Source organism: Phoenix dactylifera, chromosome 1, assembly GCF_051530095.1.
Source record: "Phoenix dactylifera cultivar Ajwa chromosome 1, Ajwa_hap1_PhDact_Kaust_v1.1, whole genome shotgun sequence".
Lineage (NCBI taxonomy): Eukaryota > Viridiplantae > Streptophyta > Magnoliopsida > Arecales > Arecaceae > Phoenix > Phoenix dactylifera.
Genome location: NC_143190.1, coordinates 39,522,804 through 39,547,349, shown reverse-complemented (window position 1 = coordinate 39,547,349; position 24,546 = coordinate 39,522,804). Strand labels below are relative to the sequence as shown.

Below are 24,546 nucleotides of genomic sequence, written 5' to 3'. Positions count from 1 at the left end.
TGTTGTTAGTTACCATTGGATTCATAATTGATAAATTCTAATCTATTCTCTTAATTTAAATATGATTTTTGATCAGATGAATTGAGTTACGTGATATCGGTCGATTTGAACAATTAGGCGTTGTTATCCAGTTGGCCTCATGTATCTTTCTATACGAATCTATTTTTATAGTCAAGCTTTGGTTTTCTATTCATCCGGGCAGAAAGAAGCCCAACAAGATCTTATACTCTAGTTTCTCTCTCTTCCTATTGGTACTTTCTCTCTCTAGCTTGACCCGAAGAAATCTTTGGTTGAGTGTGCCGCTGGATAGTCCTGAGTTACTACATGATGGGGGACCCTTTTAGAGGATCAGTGGAGGGTTCTGGGTTATCGAATATCTCGGATAATTTTTGATATTGATTTGGTTCTATAGGAGAACAATCTTTTGGACAAGAGGACATAGATCACAGTAGTCTTCTGGGTTGTCAACAAAAAAGTAAGAATCTTTGTATACCGACTTACATGATATAAATATTTTTGTACATATATATGTATGATATGCTATGATCCAAATAAGTAAGAAGCAGGAATGGTTTTATGATGGTTTTGGTATTAAATCGTATTTTGAGCATGTTTGCTTGTGATGGATAGGATGATAGGTGCATATATGAGCATAACTTATACTTATATTATCGGACTTATGAATGTGGTGCTCTGTACTAACCGTTATTATTGGCTGCCCCGTCACGGGCTGGAAATGTAACTGTGGTTAGTTTGAAGTTAGAAATAAATAAAAAAGAATTGATGTATAGATGTGAACTTGATTAAATGAACAAGGACTTTAGGCTCGTCTCGTTTTTAGTGGTTTGCCCCATCATAGATTAGAAATGTGATACTATTGGTTTTCCCCGTCACAGGCTAGAAATATGAAATTACTGTTTGCCTCGTCACAGGCTAGAAATGTGGAACTACTGTCTGCCCCATCACAGACTAGAAATGTGAAACTACTGTGTGTCCCATCATATGCTAGAACTATGAAACATTTGTTTGCCCTGTCATAGGCTGAAAATATGATACTATTGGTTGCCATGTCACAGGCTAGAAATATGATACTGTTGGTAGCCCCATCACGAGCTGGAAACGTGACCGAAATTTAGCCCAAAGTCGAAAAAATAATTAATTTGGATCAAATTAAAAAGAAATGGAGAGAAAAGCATTCAAAACATTAATGAAGATTTATAAGATATTATATGCTATATCACTCTTGAGTAGCTGAATTTCTATTGATATTTAATGTACATATTTATACTGATTATTCGAACATTATTGATAGTCGGCTTGTGATTTCATGATGTGTGCAACGTTTTCTTGCAGTTTTCAAACCTATATTATTATTGTGTTAGTATGGATGTGTGGGAATTTTTACTATGCTGTAAAACTCATAACCCATTTATCTTTCTCAGGTTGCATCACAGGTGGAAGAATAATTAGATTAAGCATCACCGATAGTAGTTGGATGATCAAATTTTGTAACCGAATCATTGTTGTCATTTGGTATGAATTGAGATAATTGTTGATCATAGATATTGAGATTGTATTATATTTTTTGGGAGCCTTGCATATTCTCTAGGGCTTTATGTTAGGAAGTGTGCAGCGTTGTTGCGTGTCAAATCCGGATGCTGGGTTTGGGGCATGACACTTCTTAAATAGAAAAACAGAATGCGCCAAAGTTAGAAATCAATTTTTTCTTGGGGGAAGAGGAACAGGTCGACAGATGAAAGAACTGTTGCACTTTGGATTTCCAAACTGAAAAAAAAAAAAAAAAAAGAAGAAGAAGAAACCGGAAGCATCAAGTTGTTTTTCCCAGCTTCCCCGTGAGACTGTGACTGCACCCAGACAAACAAATTCTGTCTCCAAATAGTTTAGCCCATCAGCACCTAACATAGTCCTATAATACGCAATAATTTCATTGCTTGATACGCAATTATGTTTGGCACCCAACAATACGTTCCCTATTTTCGAGATGGGTGGGCCATCCATTTCCTGGATGGTTATCTAGGCATGTAAGCTCCCTGCAGTGCATAACAAGTTTGAACTCTCCATCAAGCAGTCATAATAGTTAATCCACCCCAAGCACGATGAAAGCAGTGTTGGAATCCAAAGTGGGAAAGGATGAATCCACCTGTTTTTTCTAATAGGTCGTAGATTTTGATGTTCAGTGTTTTGAGGCCGGGATCAAATTTAGTCCCAAGGAAGTATAGTTCATATTAGTGCCTCATTAGGCGTATAGGAGTAGTGTTTGTGGTCTTATAAGATTTTGAAGCACAGTACTAGCCTGTGTTGGAATCACAGGATTTTCCGAGCTTATCCCTCTGTTAGCTAATATGTATTACCGGTCATGCCTACATAAGTAAATAGCTACTAATCCTTGTTCTTATCAATTCTACCAGTCTCTAATTCATTGCAATCTTATGTATTTATGCATTCTAACAATTTAGAGCTTTGAAAATTATAAGCATGTATATCAATCATTGACTCAAGGATTGCAGCAAAAAAAAAAAGAGATTTGCTTTGAGACAATTTAACGAACCCCCAGGAGGAAATGAAGAAAAACAAGGAAAAACAAAGAGAGAACTCACATGCACATCAGGTTACAGTTCTTGACTGGATCGCTCAAACATCTATTTCATCTATAAACTAACCATAAAAAATCAAACCAAAACAGTAGCTTGTACAAACATCAAGTTACAGGCCATTAACCGATCTATCAAACATCGATTATATTTATTAACTACCTGTAACTGTTAGGGTATGTTCTGAGAAAATCAAAACTTCAGTGCATGAAGGGATCTGATGCTCCATCAGGTGCCTATATATAATCAGGATCTCTTGGGAAAAATTGAACATCTGGATGAGCACCACTCCCAGGTTGTCGCGGTCGCCTGTAAAAATTCACCATAAGAAAATGAGCGCATAAGGTATAAACTAACCAATGAAAGCAGCACAACCAACATTTAGTCACGTTGGGATTTTGTGACAAGTGAATTTAACAGCTTAATAAACCTAAATATCCTTAAGGCCCAATTTAATCAGCACCTACTGAATAGACACGGGTTCTCTTTCACAAGCGACAATGGGTATTTTCCTCTTAGACCTAAACAGTTGTATCCAAGTTCCAACCAGGGCAACTTTGTGAAACCATGAATAGTAACTTCTGATAACTAAAGAGCTATATGAGAAGAAATGGATTACCCGTGCTACTTTGAGGGCTTTTTTAAAAATCTTGCGATTGAAAGTTTTTGCCTTTATTCTGAAATGAATGATGCTTTGTTTTTAGAATTTAAGGAATAAGGTGCCTGTTTAGTATCTTCAACAATTATTTCAGCTATAAGCATATCAACAACCCCTTGCTTTGTCAGTCCAACAAGTAATTACACTATTGGTTTTCCTACGCTTGCTATATGCCAGTTAAAGACAGAACATCAATCACTAGCTAGAGCATCTAATTACAGAAAGGCTACAATCACACCTTGCGAAACGACTTGGCTCGAAACCTGGGACACCAGGAGGACCATATGGATCAAAGCGAGCACCTGGTGGCACACTCCTGTTTCAATTGTATATGATTAGAGTTTTAGTTCGACGAACAGAGAAATGAAAGTGAAAAATATTTGTTTTCTTTTGACAAGGAAAGAGATAGTGTACTCACGGAAGTCCACCAAGAGAACCAGGAAATTCGCCAGAACCAAACCAGCGTGGATCATTTGGCCCTGCATCATTAGAGCAAACACTAAGCAATATTGGAAAAAAAAAGCCTACTAATAAATGGCCTTTTAAACAAATTGAATAACATACCTACGAGCATGTCACCACCCACACCAGAGGACCTGGAAAAAACCACAAAATGATGGCTAAATATCCAAAGCTAAGTTACAAGACTACAAAATGGTCATGGTGGGACTGGGAAGAAAAAACCTCTCAGGATAGAAGCCACTGCCGGGTCCAGGAAGAGCATCATTAAATTCAAATGGTGGAACAGGAGGATATACAATACTATGCACAAAAAAACAAATGAACAAAAAATAGACAAGTTAGAATCTACAAGTTATTCATGCATCAGATAGGTCAATGCATGTGTTAAACTAACCAACAGAAAAAGAGAAATTACTTGAAAAAAAAGAGAGCATGAATTAACAAAATATGTGAATGCCTTGTATAGGATGAAACCAAGTGCAAATTGAAGATGCGACACAAACATTTAAGGAATCATCAGACAATTGTATTTGTAAGCAAACCACCATCGCAAACTACTTTACCTAATTGTGTTTTTCAGTTAGTTGTTAAGTTCACCAATTGTTAAGTTCACCAAAACTTAAGTGTATTTGCAAAAAAACAAAAAAAAAATTACATATGCATATCAAGTTAGACTACACATGTTATTTTAACACCTTAAAAAAGGGAGTTAATGATTTTAAAATAAAGGATGGATTATCCAAATTAAAGATCCAACCTAATGAACATGACCTACACTACAACAAATGCCTAGAAACCAATATTCTTTGGTAGTCTCTAACCTAGCATCAAGTTGGTACAAAAAATGAATGGTATCAATTGTGCTAGTACTGCAAAATACATGATAGGCCACATAACTTAAAACCCACATTATGGATCATGATCTACAAATCTGAGAACCTGGGTAGATTTAAATTCACAAAGTTTTGATGATTAAATCATAATAAAGAACAATATCATGCAATTAAAATCACCCATTTAGACACGTACTTGATGGTTATGTTAGAGACCATGAAAAAACCATGAAGTTTGGTTTCTAGGTATTTTTTGTGTAGATCATGTTCAACAGTTTGGATTTTGAATCAAATAGTCAATGATTGATTTTTAACCATTAACTCCTTTTATAAAGAGTTAAGGTGTGGAATCCACCTCTACACATATTTGACAATCTGCAACACTAATGTCCAAATAATGGACACAGTACACATATGTTCAATGCCAAAACCCCAAATATTTTTTATGCAAAAAAAAATCTTGAAAATATAAGACTAACACGATGTGTATAGCATTTTTCCCCCAAAATCTGGATACTAATTACCCAAATTATGGGCCAAGTATTTTCAAGAAAAAAAAGCTCTCTGCCTGACTCCTCTTCTCCCTTGTGCACATCCATCATTTCCAATTCAAGGCAGCCTTTTCTTCCCATCTAGGATTTCCCAGTTTTCTGTTTTGAATAATTTCTTGCGACACACCATAACCACACATTTATTTTGAAAGAAGAAAGACTACCACGATGAACATGAATTAGGTTTAAGGCCTTTCTTCCCACCCAAGAGCAACCATAATGAGAAAATTCTAGATAAGATTAGTGTTCTGTCAAAGGCAGGGCAACAACTTGACTTCCCAGAATAATATCTAGGAAGCTGTCTAGGTACTTAATAACTGCTTGGTGCTCTAGTTGTCACATTTATTCTTTATGTATTGTTTGTTGTTTTTTCAGAAAAACTACAAATATATTCTCCTTTATTGATAGATATGCTTCCCACAGCTTGGAGAATATAACTTAAATAGTTAGTGACCTTGTTTCTGATACACTTTCCACAAACACAATATATGTTTGTAATTATTTAAATCTATCTAGAAGTGAGGTTTAAGTTGCAATATCTGTATATAGATTTAATAAATTATCAGCCAATTTTTAATTTAGCATCCTACTTAGGCCTTTGAAAGGTTACTGTCAAGGATCTCCTAGACAGATAAAATCATCACTCAGTATCTAGCGCTTCACACTACAAATTTAATGTTAGACAATAAACAGAGAGCACAAGCATATCAAAATAAGGATATACAAACTGTGTAGGCTCTAAAGGTTTCATAGCCTAAGACCAGAGTAGCCAGTCTGACAACATTGATCATTAGACTGGCCCCTCATGTTGTACGGATCAAAATGTTAGGCAATGGATAAGGTGATCTAACATCAGCTAGAAATGGTCTTGATAAAGAGACGTACAGGATGGATGTCAACATGCCATGACAAGTAAAACAAACATGCTTCCTGATTAGAAATTTAGGTGTTGGATATAGATAATTGTGAAACATGAACATAATTAATAATGCTTGTATCATAATACGTTAGTCCCAGCTTTGTAGACTAAATTAGTTTCCAAATTGTAGGTGTGCAATCCTTTTATCGATACTCTCATCCAAGTCTTCTTTAGCCAAACTCTATATTCACCGGCTGCCTAAGCACTACATGGTTAGCAATTTATCCATCTAGCAGGCTGTGCTACCTGACAAAGAGAAAACTACAAAAGATTTTGTTGTCCATGTTGTGTGTGTGTGTATATATATAAGGTTTTGTTGTTCATGGCAAATAAAGAAAAGTTCACCAAGCATCTGAACCAGAATATCATGCTTAATCAAATTGCTAATTCATGGAACTAACTTTTGTTTATTATACAAAGACTAAGTTTATACCTTTGTAATCAACAATATACCAACAAAATAACTTCAAAAGTTTTAAAGAGTCAAATTTCATGAACAAGCAAGCAAAGTGCAGAAAAGGTTTAATAGGCACCAAAAATAATACAGTGCTAGTGCATACCCTGAATTTTGAGGTTGATGATCAACTGGAATTCTGATAGCAGGTTCAGCAGTACTTTTATGCAAACCTTCACCACTGTCCACAGTGTAAAAGAATTAAAGTTTGACATCTATATTAGGGTTGCGCAACCATATATCAATGCAGCTCTAACATTTGCAAGTGAAATTGTGATGATTCTATTGATTTGATAGAACATTCAATATAGAACCAACACTAGATGGAAAGCACCCACAATTCCAGCAATATGCAATAGATACAAAAGGCAAGATCCGTCACAATTTGTTAGTGCCCACACTTCACACTAGTGGGAATAAGGATGTCCATGAAATATACATGTAGCTCAAGGATAAGAAGATATTTTACAGTCATCTATCCTAGAGCTTGTACATATTTTAATTATAAATGCAGATGAACATCTGAACCAACAAAAGAAGCAACACTACAAGTTCTCTTCCTCCTAAATCCCAAATTTCCAATGAAAATCATAGTCCCAACAACCACTTTTCTGATCCTCCTTATTTTGACACATTATAATCATAATATATTAAATTGACAAGAAAGAGAAAGCTCTCCTATCTCCAAAAATCAGAAAAATTGTGAAGAAAATCAAAGAAAAAGCAGCCAAGTTGACTGCCACATCATCTTGTGCTTCAGTATGCTATTAATAAACATAGTGATCTTAACTATGCTTTGTCTTTAATTAGACATCAGTTATCAAAAATATTACCATATTAAATAAAAGCTTTGATACAACAAAGGAGAGTAATAAATTATTTACAATATTAAATTAAATACAAGCTTTAAACCTATGTGGTGCATGATGTATCCAAAGAAAAAAAATCAATATTTTGTTAAACAAATTGTCCAAAAAAGTTAATTCCAACTTTTAAAAAAAATAAAAAAACTCAATCTTCTCAAGCCAAGTTATACCCTAGCAAGAGATGGGAGTACATGCTGGTGACTCCTTTTCAACCACATAAGCCTCCCGAATGCATGAGATCCAACCCAAAGTGATTTTGAAACTAAAATTTAGACATATTTGGCCAACTCTTGGGGATGTTAGATCGCTTGTACCTTATTTTTAAGTTTGATCAAGAAAAGATCTCGGATGACCCACCAAAGCACGAAAGCTAGGTCAGAAAATTTATTCCACAACTAACATAAACTCAAAATTGTTAACCAATCTTCATTGCATCAAATCAGGTCCATCTAAACCTAGTTAGGTTGAATCCAATTTCATGAGATCCATAGCTGACCCATTTTGAAGTTGCATCTTAATCTAGACCTATATCTAAACATTTGCTCTATTTAAGTTTGATTCAGTCAGGTTGAATAGAGATAATTTTTTTTTTGTTTTGCAAGTTATCTTTGTTCTATTTTATTTCTAAATAAACTCTACTAGTTTGTTGATTTGGTTAGCATTTGGGACATTCATAATTATTACACTAATCAATTTATTTCACCATATCTCAATTTATATATAATTTTGACTTTTCCTAAGAAGTATGATATTAGCTCATTTAACCAAAGCTTTATTTACTATTTCAAGTTTTAGTTTTAACTATTACATTAGTTAGCGCTTTTGTTTTTATTGCATAATTTTGTTTATTTTTGTTCGCAATATTTTTCTCTGTGGATAATTCAATCCTTATTCCAATTTTTATATAAATGTTTTAAATTTAATTCTAAAAAAATTGGATTTTACTTTGCGCATAACTAAAGAAACAAAGGACATTTTTGGGTTGCAATTCTGAGAAGTGGTTATTCATGAGGAACGTATTTTCACCAGCAATCTAACAAATGAAACCTACTCCAAAATGAGAAAGCACCACAAACATGGGCGAGAGTAGAAAAGAATAGCACAGAGGCAATTTCATTCACAAACCTGCTCCCAACCTTGGGTTCCAATTTGGCCAAGATACCAGAATTCAAGTTCTTGATGAGGCCCTTCAAATTCTTGTACAACTCCCCATAATTACTCGTCATATTCCCATCATCATACAAGTAATCATTCACCCTTCAAATATGTTGCAACCAAACAAAATTAAAAGTCCAACCCAGAAACCAAACAAGTTATAATCCTTAAGAGTTGAAAATCTTTAAAAAATTAATACTTGATTTGGAGGTTGAATGGTTCTTTCTGCTCTCCCTCAAGATTCAAACCATCAATCGCAAGGATATCTCCGATCACCAGGCACCTCACCAAGACATTCTTTTTCTGACCCTTCTCGGTCTTGGAGTACAAGAAACCATAGCTGTCCTCCAGCTCGTTCCACCCCTCGATCCCCACCTCTTCCCCACCTAAAATTTATCCCAAAAAAAATAAAGAATCATTTTTTTTTCATTCAAGATTCTAGCTAAGTTGAACGGGATTGAAGAACCGTGTTTCCCAAGTTCCCATTTTTTTTTAAAAAAAGAAACACACGATTTTTCGATTCAAGAGTCAAGCCTTAAGAAGTATGGGATCAAGGAGAGACGCACCGATCGGAGGATTATCGGATAAGGCGTTCTTGCCGGTGGCGGTGAGGGAGAAGCCGGCGGCGAGGAAAGAGGCGTGGACGGCGAAGGCGACCTTGTCGTGGGGGTTACGGAAGGATGGGCGGGAAGCCCTGATGACCGCCATTACCGCACTCTCCGTAGCCATCTCCTCGTTCTTCCTCTGCTAGGGTTTCGATCTCCCCTTTTCTAGGATTCTTGGAGGGTGGACGGGTTTTCTTGAGGCACACTACTTAGGAGCAAAAGACCACGGAGACCCGCAGAAGAGGTCGGTGGATTTTAGCACGTGTGATACACGTGATGGGTATAATTTTAATAGATGGTTGCGATCTCATCTGATATGTTCGCATATATGGATACATGGCCGTCGTCGGGAAAAGCTGACGGGATATTTTGGGCGGAGAGAGAAAATAAAGGTTTGGGTATGAGCTGTAGGTACGGATACAAATAGGTTGGATTGGGTTAGGGACCGATTCAACCTATTTTTTTATTTAGATTTTAATTTTGGACTCAGATCCAATCTAATAAAAAATTAGGTCGGATCAGATCCGCCGCTACAATTTTTGATCCAATAGGTTATTCGAGTCGAGTCGAATATACGGCTATAATTTTTGACCCAACGGATCATTCGGGTCAGGTCTATATATAATCTGGACCCAATCCAAAAAATTCGGATCCGATTCGGGTCCAGATCAAGTCTGGTTCTCGTAAACTCATTTATGGCATCAAAACTTGTTTGCCCCCCGTGGGTTGCGGCTCGCGGGCCCAAATAATCGTACAGATCCGGATCGAGTCGGGTTGGATCGTAGGATTGAAAATCCGAAATTACTCAAATTTTAAATGGGTCGGGTCGGGTCTGAATTCGGTAAACCCGGATCCGACCCAGAAAATGGAACGATTCCAATTTTAGGACCCGACTCGGCCCCATGGATCCTCCCAAATGGATCGGGTGGGGTCTAAGCGAATCAGATTAGGTCGGATCATAAATCAATCCGATCTATTTGCAGACTTAGCTGTAAAGTTGTGGTTCTGCCGGTGGCTAATATCTCTCTTTAAAGTCTGATTATCTGGGCTTGGGGTTCAGCTAACTTAGCCTTAAGAGTGTAAATTGTATAAATCTATTATCTTCTTGTAGATGTTAGCTAGAGCCGACCCAATTTTTAGGTGGCTGAGACGGTCGCCTAAAGCCCCAAGCCTACACCGCCCACCTCACCGTGCCTTCAAAGTTCTAAATGTGGGAACGCTCGAAAAGAGAAAACCGAAAATTTTTGTTACTTAAGGCCCCAGATTTTTGTTACTTAAGACCCCGGTTAAAATTGAGGAGACAGAAAATGCAGTTTTGATTCGGCCAGTGTCAGAGATGGAGGTGTAGGAGACGGTATGGAGTCTTGTCGAGGATAAGGCCCCAGGACTGGACGGATTTCCACCCTTCTTCTTTCGGAGGTATTGGTGCATTATTCGGAGGGAAGTGGTGGAGGCAGTACAGCTTTACTTTAATCGGGCGGTGATGGCAAATGATTGGAAGGCCACTTTCATAACATTGATACCGAAGCGTCTGGATGCTTCGGAACCGAGTCTCTATGGGGGTATTTGGTATGGGATGATCGTCCTAAGATCAAGGGTAATGTGGGTGGAGGTGATGAGATCACCGTGTTTGGTTGCACCATGGTGATCCTGAAAGAGTAGATGCCCTACAAGCCAATCGCAATATGTATTGCGAAAGGTTTTTTCTTTTGATTTGTCCAAATCATGTACATGACATTTAAATATGAATAAAGGCGTTATGTTTTATCATATGCTGTTGATTATATTTATGATAAACTCCTTAGTTTAGGGCAATGGTTTTAAGACTATGATGAGATCATACTAGTGAGACTTAAAATCCTAAAATCCTAATCTTAAATATTCTCAGTCATTGGTACATTGAGTCGGGGATCAATGATTACCGGAAAGACTGGCATGTCTTATGTATGCTCGATGCAGAGGATGATTGATCTCACAATCATTTGTGTGGAGACACTAATACAAAGATGTGGGTGCTCATTAGAGGAATGAGTTCACTGAATTGACCTACAAAGAGAAATCTTATGAAGTCTTACTTACATGTCAAAAGATGATTCTCTTAGTGGGAGTTGTGCAACTAATCCTATGACCTGAGATCACCATGGTATCTTGTGCACATGAACCCATATTTTGGTTTACACTCATTCATGACAATAAGTTATGTACGAGGTCTTCTGGATATGGTGAATTGTGTACGAAGATTATGAGTAGGTCAACAAGGAATTAATCACTTCTAGTAAGAGAAGATAGCATCCTATTTATTCTAATCATATGATAATTCAGGAAACCTTTGATCAAAGTAGAATGAAAATTAGAAAGAGTTTCTAATGTTTCATTATTTGAATTATCATTAAAAGATTGAGAAAAATATGAATATGAAATTGAGTTTGACATATATTCATACTCATATGCATATTTGGGATGCAGTTTGATTAAAGGATTGAATTGCATGGTAACTTGCCACTGAAGGGTATTTTTAGTATTTCTACCAAATTCCATATTTTTCGGGTAGACATGACACGTTGCTAGACGTCAATCTTGTTTTATAGGTTTGATCAAATTAAAGAGTTAATTCGATCACCAATTAGAAAGGATTCTAATTGTTAAGTTCGGGTTTGCGCAGTTTGGACTTAAATCGATTAGAAGAGTTCTAATCAAGTTGGGTCAACTCGCACTGACACCTATTGCTGGCTAAGTATGGAACCCAATGGGTCACACACAAGAAAACTTATTAAGGGTCTAATTGGATTAGATCATGTTTGCAAGATAAACATCCTAGCAGGTGTTGCAAACCTTAGCTCCTAATTCGAATTGGATTCGAATCTGATTCGAATTGGATTCGAATCTGATTCTTAATTGATCTAATTTGATTAGATCATATTCTAATATGGGTTAGCCAAGAGTTGGCACCTAATTGGCTTGGTTTGAGTCTAATTGAATTAGATTTAATAAATCATTCAATCTAGACCGTTAGATCTTGATCTACCGTTGGATGAAGACATAATGGAGAGTTGGTTTAACCCAATTGGATTGGGTTAGAGGATGGCTACCATAATTGACCATTGGATCTTAATCCCACCATTGGATGAAGACATAATGGGTCAAGTGAATGGCGCCTTGCATTGGAGCCCTTGGATCATCATCATGAAAGATCAAGAGGTGAGGCGTGATGGACATGTGATTAGCATGTGATGTTGACTTGGTCAAAATATGGCACCACATGAAAGGACATATCATTTGATACACCTCCTCACTTGATCTGCACCTCCTCTTATTTGATATGGCCCTTTAGATGATGCCCTTTCATGAGAGGATGTGTGGATGGGATGCATCCCTTGGAGATGCATCCCTACACCTATTATAAATAGGTTAGCACTCCATGGGTTTCATCATTCCAATTCCACCCCACTCCTCTCTTCTTTCTTTCTTACATTAGTTTCTTTCTTTCTAGCATTGCTTCTAGTGTGTCCTAAGCCAAGACAAGGTGGTCTTCTTTAGGACAAAAGGATTAGAAGTGATTTTAGAAGGCTAAAGAAAAATAAAAAGGAAGGAAAGCAAGCCATTAGAGTTCTTTAGAAGAATTCTGCATTAAGGATCAAAAGTCTTTGGAGCTAAAGTCTTGATCAAGTTTTCGTGTGGATCACCATTGGAGGGCGGACACTTGGACGCCTCGTGGAGATTGTACACTTTGGATTAGCGTTTGAGGTATTCTACTAATTCTGCATTTATTTTATATCATTTGATTGTAATCATTAAGGTGATCTAGGCTTAAAAGGGTTTCATGCATAGGGACTTTATTAAGAAATTTTTAAAATTCCTAGCTTCCGCTGCGCATTATAACATGCTAAAACCCTACAGTGGTATCAGAGCCATCCTTAATTGGTTCAATCAAATAATTATGTATGATGTATGATTATTAATTTACTATGAGATAGTAATGTCATATGCTTAGAGAAATGTTGAAATGTATGATTAATATATGATATGTTATGTAATAAAATATCATGATATGAAATTTTCCATATGAAAATATGTTGAAGCATGTTAATTAATTGCTTATGATTTATACATGCTATGAAATAGCCATGATGCATAATAGTTTATTTTAGACATGTTAAATGTATGTTACAATTAAAGAATGTGCTAGAGACTAGTGAGCCCTCAATAAAAATTATATTAAGTCATAGTGTTGAAAAACTTTGAGCTAACCCATTCTAGAACAATTAATCTAATTGGTGTCTAAGGAAAGCACTAAAGGTGGTTACTTAATTAGGACCTTACTCTCTGAGTAAGGGGAGCCTCCCACCTGCTTACCTGGCCAATTGTTTGATTGCCTATTATGGATAAGCTTAATATTGATATAACACTATTGATAGCCTTCCTTCATGCCTCGATATTATTATGTCAAGATCCATGCTAGTTTGTTGTGCTAACACAAGACTTGCAATGGGGACTGATGTTATACTGTCTTGGTGCATTAAGATGCTTATGGCATATTTTAATATATTGCCTTGTTGTGCAACCACAAGGGCAATATTATTCGAATATGACTATATGGAAATGAAGGGTTTGACTTAACTAAAATATTATTGTTTGTTGTGCTAACACAAGGCAATAAGTATTTTAAGAGGACAAGATAAAGTTGAGAATTGCATGAGATGCAATTGGAAAGAGTTTCCTACCTTTGAACTCATAAGAGTTTGTTGTGTAAACACAAGGCTTTTTATGATGAATTAGGATCTCAACCCTACTAAGAAAAATTATATTTTTACGTTTATCATAGGGGAGGGCTATGATATTCGATAAAAATAGTAGGAGACAAATTAGATTAAAGTCCTTATCTAGTTGCAAACATGTCATCATGATTGGTCTGCTTATATTAGTTTTGTTCTTGCATATGTAGAATTATTAAATGGCCTCTTCACTTTCACTAAGAGGCATCTTAGATGCCAACAAGTTGACCGGACCAAACTATGTGGACTGGTTGAGGAATTTAAAGATAGTACTCACTCAGGAGAAAATTTCCTATATACTTGAAACCCCTGATCTTGGAGATCTAGGGGATGATGCTATAGAAGAGGAGGTTGCCACACATAAGATGTGGAAAAATGACAGTGTGACTGTCAAATGTATCATACTTGCCTCTATGAACAATGAATTACAGAGGCAACATGAAGGCATGGACACTCAATCCATACTTCTCAATTTAAAAGAGTTGTATGGAGAACAAAGCAGGACTGCTAGGTATGAGATATCTAAGCAGTTGTTCCGTGCTAGAATGAATGAAGGAACTTCAGTGCAAAACCATGTTCTTATGGTTATAGACTTGATCACCAGATTAAGTCAATTAGGTTTTGCTATGGATAGTGAGCTCAGTCAGGATTTGATCCTGCAATCACTGCCTGATTCATTCTCTCAGTTTGTTGTGAACTTTCACATGAACAAGCTGAACACCTCCCTGCCCGAGTTGTTAAATATGCTCAAAACAGCTGAAGGGCATATTAAGAAGGATAAAGGTCCACTCCTTCTTATAAATAGCACCTCTATGAGGAAATCGGGAAATAAGGGTTCTAAGAAACGATTGAACCCCAAGAGTAGCATCAAAAAGAAAAAAGGAAAGAAAAACTCCGGATCAAGTACCTGTTTTCATTGCGGCAAAGCTGGCCACTGGAAAAGGAATTGCAAGAGTTTTCTTGCAAGTATGAAGACCGATGCAAGAGTTGCATCAAAAGGTATGTTTATGTTACATGCCAACTTGTCATTAAGTTCTTCAAATTCAAATTCATGGGTATTGGATACCGGCTGTGGTTTTCACATTTGCAAATCTTTGCATGGACTACAGAAAATTAAAATTTTGAAGAAAGGTGACTTCGAGCTGTATGGCGCTGGAGGAGAGTCCATCCAGGCTGAAGCTGTTGGAACCTACAACTTGGAATTGCCTTCGGGAAAGCTCCTACAATTAGAAGATTGTTATTATATGCCCAAAATTATTAGAAATGTAATTTCCATTCCTTTGTTGTTAAAGAAAGGTTTTGAAATTAATGGAAAGGGCAATGGTTGCTCTATTTATTTTTCTAATAAGCATCTTTGCAATGGCATTATGGAAAATGGTCTTCTAGTTTTATTACTTAATGACAATGTCTTTCATATTAATAAAAGCAATAAAAGAAAGAGAGAGGAAGTGAATAATACCCTCCTTTGGCATTGCCGACTTGGTCACATAAGTGAATCAAGAATTAACAAGTTATACAAAGAAGAGTTCTTTGATCCTTATGATTATGAATCATTAGGAACTTGTGAATCTTGTCTTATGGGAAAAATGACCAAGTCTCCATTCACTGGACATGGAGAAAGGGCAAGTGAGTTATTAGGACTTATACATACAGATGTATGTGGTCCTATGACAACTCCAGCTAGAGGTGGATACTCTTACTTCATCACATTCACTGATGATTTATCAAGGTTCGGATTTGTGTATCTTATGAAACATAAATACGAAGCCTTTGATAAGTTTAAAGAGTATCAAAGTATGGTTGAAAAACAAACCGGAAAGTGTATTAAAATCCTTCGATCTGATCGAGGAGGTGAATACCTTTCTAGTGAATTTTTAAATCATCTTAAAGAAAAGGGCATTCTCTCTGAATGGACACCTCCGTATACGCCACAACTAAATGGTGTAGCTGAACGGAGGAATCGTACTCTATTAGATATGGTAAGGTCCATGATGTGCTTTACAGATCTTCCTATTTCCTTCTGGGGTTATGCCTTAGAAACTGCTACATATGTGCTAAACAGGATACCTTCAAAATCTGTATCTAGTACTCCATATGAGATATGGAGAGGTAGAAAGCCCAATCTTAAATATTTTAAAATATGGGGCTGCCAAGCATATGTCAAAAGAAATTTTGGACATAAGCTAAGTGCTAGATCAGATAAATGTACATTTATAGGTTATTCCAAAGAAAGTATTGGATATCTCTTCTATCACCCTACTGAACAAAAGGTATTTGTTAGTAGGCATGCCACTTTCTTAGAAAAAGAGTTTATCTTAGAAAAGGGCAGTGAAAGAAGAATTGAACTTAATGAAGTTCAAGACCTACAAATAGAAACACAAGAAATTCTTCAACCAAATGTACCCATTGATGAAGTACAACCACAACACACATCTCCTCTCCAAAGGTCAGATAGAGTGCGAAATGCACCTAAGAGGTATGGGTTTATCATTGAGAATGATGAAGCCCACATCATCGAAAATGATGATCCTCTGACCTATTCGGAAGCTATCATGAGTAATGACTCTAACAAATCTAACCTATGAAATCCGAAATAGACTCTATGTATACCAACCAAGTATGGACTTTGGTTGATGCACCAGAAGGTGTTAACCCTATAGGTTGCAAATGGGTCTATAAGAAGAAGATTGGAGCAGATGGCCAAGTAGAAACCTACAAGGCTAGATTGGTGGCAAAAGGTTTCAGGCAAAAGCAAGGAATTGACTATGATGAAACTTTTTCACCAGTTGCCATGCTTAAATCTATTCGGATTTTGCTTGCAATAGCTGCATACTATGATTATGAAATTTGGCAGATGGATGTCAAAACCGCCTTCCTTAATGGTTATCTTGAGGAAGAGGTTTACATGACACAGCCAGAAGGATTTGTCTCAAGTGGGAGAGCAAATCAAGTATGCAAGCTTAAGAGATCCATTTATGGATTAAAGCAAGCATCGAGGAGTTGGAACATCCGTTTTGATACAACAGTCAAAGAGTTTGGTTTTATCAAAAATGTGGATGAACCATGTGTGTACAAGAAGACTAGTGGGAGTGCCGTTGTCTTCTTAATATTGTATGTAGATGACATACTAATCATTGGAAATGATATTCCAATGTTACAATCGGTCAAGACTTGGCTATCAAAAAGCTTTTCCATGAAAGACTTGGGAGAAGCATCCTATATACTTGGTATAAAGATCTATAGGGATAGATCTAAAAGAATGCTAGGCTTGTCCCAGTCTAAGTACATAGATCGTGTGCTAAAAAGATTCAGCATGGAAGGAAGTAAAAGAGGTTACTTACCTATGAGTCATGGCATACGTCTCTCTAAGAAGATGTCTCCTAAGACATCTGAAGAGAGGAATAGAATGAATTCTATTCCCTATGCTTCGGCAGTAGGATCAATTATGTATGCTATGCTATGTACTAGGCCTGATGTTGCTTATGCCTTAGGCATAACAAGCAGATTCCAGGCTGATCCAGGAGAAAATCATTGGATAGCTGTGAAAAATATTCTTAAGTACTTAAGAAGGACTAAAGATATTTTTCTAGTTTATGGAGGATCTGAGTTGAAACTAGAAGGATTTTCTGATTCTAGTTTTCAATCAGATCCAGATGATAGCAAATCCACTTCAGGGTATGTCTTTACCCTAAATGGTGGTGCAGTGAGCTGGAAGAGTTCCAAGCAGCAAACTGTAGCTGACTCAACTACTGAGGCAGAATACATCGCTGTAAGTGAAGCCGCTAAGGAAGCTGTCTGGATGAAGAAGTTCATCGCTGAGTTGGGAGTAGTTCCTGAGATTGCTGGACCAGTTTCAGTTTATTGTGACAACACTGGAGCTGTTGCTCAAGCAAAGGAACCAAGATCTCATTACAAATCCAAGCACATTCTAAGACGCTTCCACCTCGTTCGAGAGATCGTCGAGAGACAAGACATAGTCATTGAACGAGTAGACACAAAGAACAACTTAGCAGACCCGTTCACTAAAGCTCTACCACAACAGCAGTTCGATCGCCACCTCGATTGTATGGGGATAAAATATAAGAGCGATTGGCTTTAGTGCAAGTGGGAGATTGAAAGAGTAGATGCCCTACAAGCCAATCGCAATATGTATTGCGAAAGGTTTTTTCTTTTGATTTGTCCAAATCATGTACATGACATTTAAATATGAATAAAGGCGTTATGTTTTATCATATGCTGTTGATTATATTTATGATAAACTCCTTAGTTTAGGGCAATGGTTTTAAGACTATGATGAGATCATACTAGTGAGACTTAAAATCCTAAAATCCTAATCTTAAATATTCTCAGTCATTGGTACATTGAGTCGGGGATCAATGATTACCGGAAAGACTGGCATGTCTTATGTATGCTCGATGCAGAGGATGATTGATCTCACAATCATTTGTGTGGAGACACTAATACAAAGATGTGGGTGCTCATTAGAGGAATGAGTTCACTGAATTGACCTACAAAGAGAAATCTTATGAAGTCTTACTTACATGTCAAAAGATGATTCTCTTAGTGGGAGTTGTGCAACTAATCCTATGACCTGAGATCACCATGGTATCTTGTGCACATGAACCCATATTTTGGTTTACACTCATTCATGACAATAAGTTATGTACGAGGTCTTCTGGATATGGTGAATTGTGTACGAAGATTATGAGTAGGTCAACAAGGAATTAATCACTTCTAGTAAGAGAAGATAGCATCCTATTTATTCTAATCATATGATAATTCAGGAAACCTTTGATCAAAGTAGAATGAAAATTAGAAAGAGTTTCTAATGTTTCATTATTTGAATTATCATTAAAAGATTGAGAAAAATATGAATATGAAATTGAGTTTGACATATATTCATACTCATATGCATATTTGGGATGCAGTTTGATTAAAGGATTGAATTGCATGGTAACTTGCCACTGAAGGGTATTTTTGGTATTTCTACCAAATTCCATATTTTTCGGGTAGACATGACACGTTGCTAGACGTCAATCTTGTTTTATAGGTTTGATCAAATTAAAGAGTTAATTCGATCACCAATTAGAAAGGATTCTAATTGTTAAGTTCGGGTTTGCGCAGTTTGGACTTAAATCGATTAGAAGAGTTCTAATCAAGTTGGGTCAACTCGCACTGACACCTATTGCTGGCTAAGTATGGAACCCAATGGGTCACACACAAGAAAACTTATTAAGGGTCTAATTGGATTAGATCATGTTTGCAAGATAAACATCCTAGCAGGTGTTGCAAACCTTAGCTCCTAATTCGAATTGGATTCGAATCTGATTCGAATTGGATTCGAATCTGATTCTTAATTGATCTAATTTGATTAGATCATATTCTAATATGGGTTAGCCAAGAGTTGGCACCTAATTGGCTTGGTTTGAGTCTAATTGGATTAGATTTAATAAATCATTCAATCTAGACCGTTAGATCTTGATCTACCGTTGGATGAAGACATAATGGAGAGTTGGTTTAACCCAATTGGATTGGGTTAGAGGATGGCTACCATAATTGACCATTGGATCTTAATCCCACCATTGGATGAAGACATAATGGGTCAAGTGAATGGCGCCTTGCATTGGAGCCCTTGGATCATCATCATGAAAGATCAAGAGGTGAGGCGTGATGGACATGTGATTAGCATGTGATGTTGACTTGGTCAAAATATGGCACCACATGAAAGGACATATCATTTGATACACCTCCTCACTTGATCTGCACCTCCTCTTATTTGATATGGCCCTTTAGATGATGCCCTTTCATGAGAGGATGTGTGGATGGGATGCATCCCTTGGAGATGCATCCCTACACCTATTATAAATAGGTTAGCACTCCATGGGTTTCATCATTCCAATTCCACCCCACTCCTCTCTTCTTTCTTTCTTACATTAGTTTCTTTCTTTCTAGCATTGCTTCTAGTGTGTCCTAAGCCAAGACAAGGTGGTCTTCTTTAGGACAAAAGGATTAGAAGTGATTTTAGAAGGCTAAAGAAAAATAAAAAGGAAGGAAAGCAAGCCATTAGAGTTCTTTAGAAGAATTCTGCATTAAGGATCAAAAGTCTTTGGAGCTAAAGTCTTGATCAAGTTTTCGTGTGGATCACCATTGGAGGGCGGACACTTGGACGCCTCGTGGAGATTGTACACTTTGGATTAGCGTTTGAGGTATTCTACTAATTCTGCATTTATTTTATATCATTTGATTGTAATCATTAAGGTGATCTAGGCTTAAAAGGGTTTCATGCATAGGGACTTTATTAAGAAATTTTTAAAATCCCTAGCTTCCGCTGCGCATTATAACATGCTAAAACCCTACAGATCCTACGTGGCGGTGATCTTAAATCACCTCCACTCCTCAAATCACCCTCCAACTCGGTGATGGGATACCCGTCCTTAAGGCTGCAAATGGGTCGGGTCGACCCGTGACCCGACCCGACCCGACCCGCGTAGACCCGACCCGACCCGAATTTTAGGACCCGCGGGTCCGGGTCGGGTCCTAAAATTGGACCCGAATCATTTTCTGGGTCGGGTCTGGGTTTACCAAACGGACCCGACCCGACCCGAATGGACCCGAAGAGAGAGAGGAAAAGCAAAAGAAAGTCTTTTCTTTTTCTTTTTCTTTTTTTTTTTTTTTGGCGTGGGTTGTGGTACTGTTGGTCAGTGTGGGAGGATAGCAAGTTAGCAACAAGCATAGGTTCACAGAATCCAAAGGAACGTCGGCCCGTCAGGATTCTCTCTCGATCTATTACACTGTTGAGACCTCTGGTGTCTCGGTAGCTGCCTTTTTTTTTTTTTTTCCTTCTGTTTTTTGGTTTTTGTTTCTTTTAACTTTTGAAGGGAGAAAGTGAGGGAACACTGCAACTGAATACGGGTCATGTGCCAGTTCTCTGTAATGGAATTGGATTTTGGAAGAAGGTCTGGGATTTTTTTTGTCCTCGTGAGAGGGGAGCTGGGAGACACCGAGTTCCGTCCAATCAGTCATATAGATAAAAAATAGTGTGATATGAAATTTGGCTTGTAGACCGACTTAGTTAGTAAGTCATGAGTCATCTGTTCTGACTGGAGCTCAATTGCAAAGTCTTTCAAGTCATGGGTCACCCAGCACCTCATAATTATGATGTGACCAAATTAGATTTGCCCAAATTTTTTCTCAAAAGCACAAAAAAATTGGACCCGATCGGACCCGGACCCGACCCGAATCGGACCCGGACCCGACTCGGACCCGACCCGACCCAACCCGATCTTCAACCGGGTCGGGTCCGGGTCCAAAATTGGGACCCAAACAAAAAACTGGGTCGGATCGGGGTCACCTAGGACCCGACCCGACCCGACCCATTTGCACCCCTACCCGTCCTTGAGGTTGGGAATCCAAGATCACCCTAGGGCAGTGATCCTGGGTTGAAAGTTAAAGACAAAAATGCCTCTCAATTTAGCAGAAAAATTGATATATCAATATACCATCAATATATTATGTCAATATATATATATATATTATGTTGATATTATATATTATATTAATGATATATATTATATTATAATATATTACTAATCATATTATTATCCCATTATTATTGAAGGATAATTTTAAATTCTAGTAGAAATATATTATTATTTTTTATATTTATATAATAAAAATATTTAATATATTACTATATTACTTCTATTTACCTTACTTTTCTAATCAAAATAATTATTAGTATTAAAAAAATCTATTATAAGTATAAATAAAAATATTAATTCTATAATAAAAAAACATATTTTTATAAGATTAATAATTTATAGGAGTAATTAATATATTTTATATGATTAATAAATATATGATAAGGGCTACTAAAAGTAAAATATGTGACAAAATTATGGAGTTATTGTAAGAATTAGTATATTGATTTACATTTTTAATTCATGAGAATTAAAAATACATAAAAAAATCTATCTAAGATATATCAGGGTATTTGTGGTATTATGTGGTCAGTGATCTTGGATTTCCATATTGTGGAGTGATTGATTAAAACCCCGTTTGATTTTGATGAGCTCAAAGCATTTGAGTATATCTTGTGATTACTAATGAATTCAATTGAGTGTTTCAGTGAAAATCCTGTCCAAGTGTCTCTAGACTTGGTTCATAGCATTTTGGATAAGTTAAGAAGTCTGCATGAACCAGTGTCTGAGATACGAGTCGACTCCCGAGTTTCACGAGTCGACTCCAAGTGTACTGGCACGAGCTCGAGTCGACTCCTGATCAGTACGAGTCGACTCCGACTGAAAACAGACAGAAGGACAGAAGAGCAGTTTTTCAGGTCTGAGATTCGAGTCGACTCCAGTGGAACGCGAGTCGACTCCCAGCGGTACACAAAGAAAAAGTCAGAGAGCGTTTTATGGACTCTGAGATTCGAGTCGACTCCCGCAGTACGCGAGTCGACTCCGAGACTGTGCGACCATCGACAGACAGAAGACCATGTTACTGCCTCTGAGATTCGAGTCGACTCCCAGACAGCTCGAGTCGACTCCAAGACAAGCTTCACGTCAAAAGGTAGAAGACCAACTTTCGGAAACTGAGAGCCGAGTCGACTCCCAGACAGCTCGAGTCGACTCCAAGACAGGCTTCACGTCAAAAGGCAGAAGACCAACTTTCGGAAACTGAGAGCCGAGTCGACTCCAAGGAAGTTCGAGTCGACTCCAAGACTGGATGAGCCAAAAGACAGAGAATCGGGAGTTCGGGCTCTGAGATTCGAGTCGACTCCCAGGACAGTCGAGTCGACTCGAGTGGACAAAATTCAAATTTGGATCCACGGACTACAGAGGATGAGCCGACTCCAAAATTGCCAGGTCAGCGCCAGAAGTTGGCGAGTCGACTCCGGGTCAAGACGAGTCGACTCCCAGTCAAGACGGCAACTTTAATTCAAACTGGAAACAGTTGCCGAGTCGACTCCGGAAAAGCTCGAGTCGACTCCTGCTACAGCCGAGTCGACTCCTGATCGCGCGAGTCGACTCCAACCCACCAACGGTCACATTGTCAGGCTGCGCAGAGTGTGCAGAACGGCCAGAAAAAGCAGAGTAACGGCTAGTTTCCGTGGGGGTTAGCTTAAATAGCCACAGAAGACTGTAGCAAGGCAGAGAACACACATTCCACTCCTAGCATTCAAGTCTTCAAGCTCTCTAAGTGCTCTTCAACGAGAAAAAGGGAAGATCTGCATTTACTGCTCCACCAACATCTTCCCAGCATTCAAAGCTTCCTCCTCCTGCTTTCAAGTCGATCACTCTTTCAAGAGGAGACCGGAGTTCCAGAAGCCACACCTCTTCACCATCTTAAAAGCGTTTGAGGGCTTCTAACTCCTTTACGATTATATTGTTTTAAATCTGCTTTTTGAGAAGCTATTTTCTGTTTTCTTCTATCTCGTGTATTTACTTGATTCAATCGGGGGATTGAATCAAGGGGATTAAGGTTGGTTGGTGAGCCGGTTTAAAACCAACGAGTGTAAGGGTTTGATTGTGATCCCGGGAAAACAATCGGAGTGGTTCTAGTCGGTGAGCCTGGGAAAACCGACCGAGTTCGTTGTGAGCTCGTAAAACAACAAGTTCGGTTGTGAGCTTGCAAAACAACCGGCTGTAATCCAAGGGGGTTATAGTGAAATTCCCAAGTGAGACTTGGGGAGTGGACGTAGGAGCAAGGGTTAGCTCCGAACCACTATAAAACTTTGTGTTTGTAGTGCATTGTCTCTCATCTTCTTCCCCACACATTACTCACAGCACTTAGCTTTAATTAAATAACTGGCTATAGTATTTAGTTAATCATCCACAAAGTTTTAATTAGCTAAGTTAATTTAAAAACCCAATTCACCCCCCCTCTTGGGTTGTCTATCTGGGCAACAAGTGGTATCAGAGCCAAAAACTCTTCCACTCAAGAGTTAAAAGATCAAAATGACAACCCCATTTGGATCTTCTCACATTGAGGGTCAGTCCACCCAAAGACCTCCTTTCTTCAATGGATCCGACTACTCATACTGGAAGGCTAGGATGAGAATATTCATCCAAGCCCAAGACTATGAGATGTGGACCATTGTAGTGAATGGCCCATACATCCCATCCACATATGTAGAGGGTGTTAAGGTACCCAAACTAGAAACGGATTGGGATGAACATGACATGAGGAAGGCACAACTAAACTCTAAAGCAATGAATGTGTTTTATTGTGCCTTAGACCGTAATGAATTCAATAGAGTTTCAACTTGTAATTCTGCAAAAGAAATTTGGGACAGACTTGAAGTGACCCATGAGGGCACGAATCAAGTCAAGGAATCCAAAATAAACATCTTGGTTCATAAATATGAACTATTTAAAATGGATTTAAATGAAACAATCACAAGCATGTTCACTAGGTTTACTGATATTGTCAATGGCCTAAAAAGCCTTGGCAAGAACTATACTAACAGTGAACTTGTCAGGAAAATCCTTCGGTGTCTACCAAGGTCGTGGGAAGCCAAGGTGACGGCGATCCAAGAAGCTAAAGACTTGAACAAGCTTCAACTTGAAGAGCTCCTTGGATCCCTGATGACGCATGAGCTTACCATGAAACAACACAACGAGGAAGAGTCCTCCCATAAGAAAAAGGTAATAGCTT

General features: G+C 37.8%; 1 protein-coding gene across 2 annotated transcripts; it reads right to left on the bottom strand.

The window, feature by feature from the left end:
• Positions 1–2,522: 2,522 nt before the first annotated feature.
• LOC103707157 (putative proteasome inhibitor) lies at positions 2,523–9,334 on the bottom strand. Of its 2 annotated transcripts, XM_039125837.3 has the most exons (9): positions 9,077–9,333; positions 8,710–8,896; positions 8,481–8,612; positions 6,596–6,670; positions 3,955–4,032; positions 3,835–3,866; positions 3,689–3,749; positions 3,509–3,586; positions 2,523–2,921 (listed from the first exon to the last, which is right to left on the bottom strand). In XM_039125837.3, exons 1-9 carry the CDS (start codon positions 9,237–9,239, stop codon positions 2,849–2,851), a joined length of 879 nt encoding a protein of 292 aa, XP_038981765.3. In that variant the 5' UTR covers positions 9,240–9,333; the 3' UTR covers positions 2,523–2,848. The 2 variants fall into 2 exon arrangements, with proteins under 2 accessions (XP_038981765.3, XP_038981766.3); XM_039125838.3 differs by lacking the exon at positions 3,955–4,032 and having other exon boundaries at positions 2,597–2,921; positions 9,077–9,334.
• Between the last annotated feature and the right edge of the window lie 15,212 nt (positions 9,335–24,546).

What these genes read in the sequence shown, in the direction of transcription:
- LOC103707157 (XM_039125837.3), bottom strand. Translation starts at nt 9,239, where the DNA reads ATGGCTACGGAGAGTGCGGTAATGGCGGTCATCAGGGCTTCCCGCCCA. An exon ending in ATCCGATAATCCTCCGATCG is followed by an intron (nt 8,897 to 9,076) that starts GTGCGTCTCTCC and finishes GATAAATTTTAG; the next exon opens with GTGGGGAAGAGGTGGGGATC. An exon ending in GGGTGGTGACATGCTCGTAG is followed by an intron (nt 3,750 to 3,834) that starts GTATGTTATTCA and finishes CTAATGATGCAG; the next exon opens with GGCCAAATGATCCACGCTGG.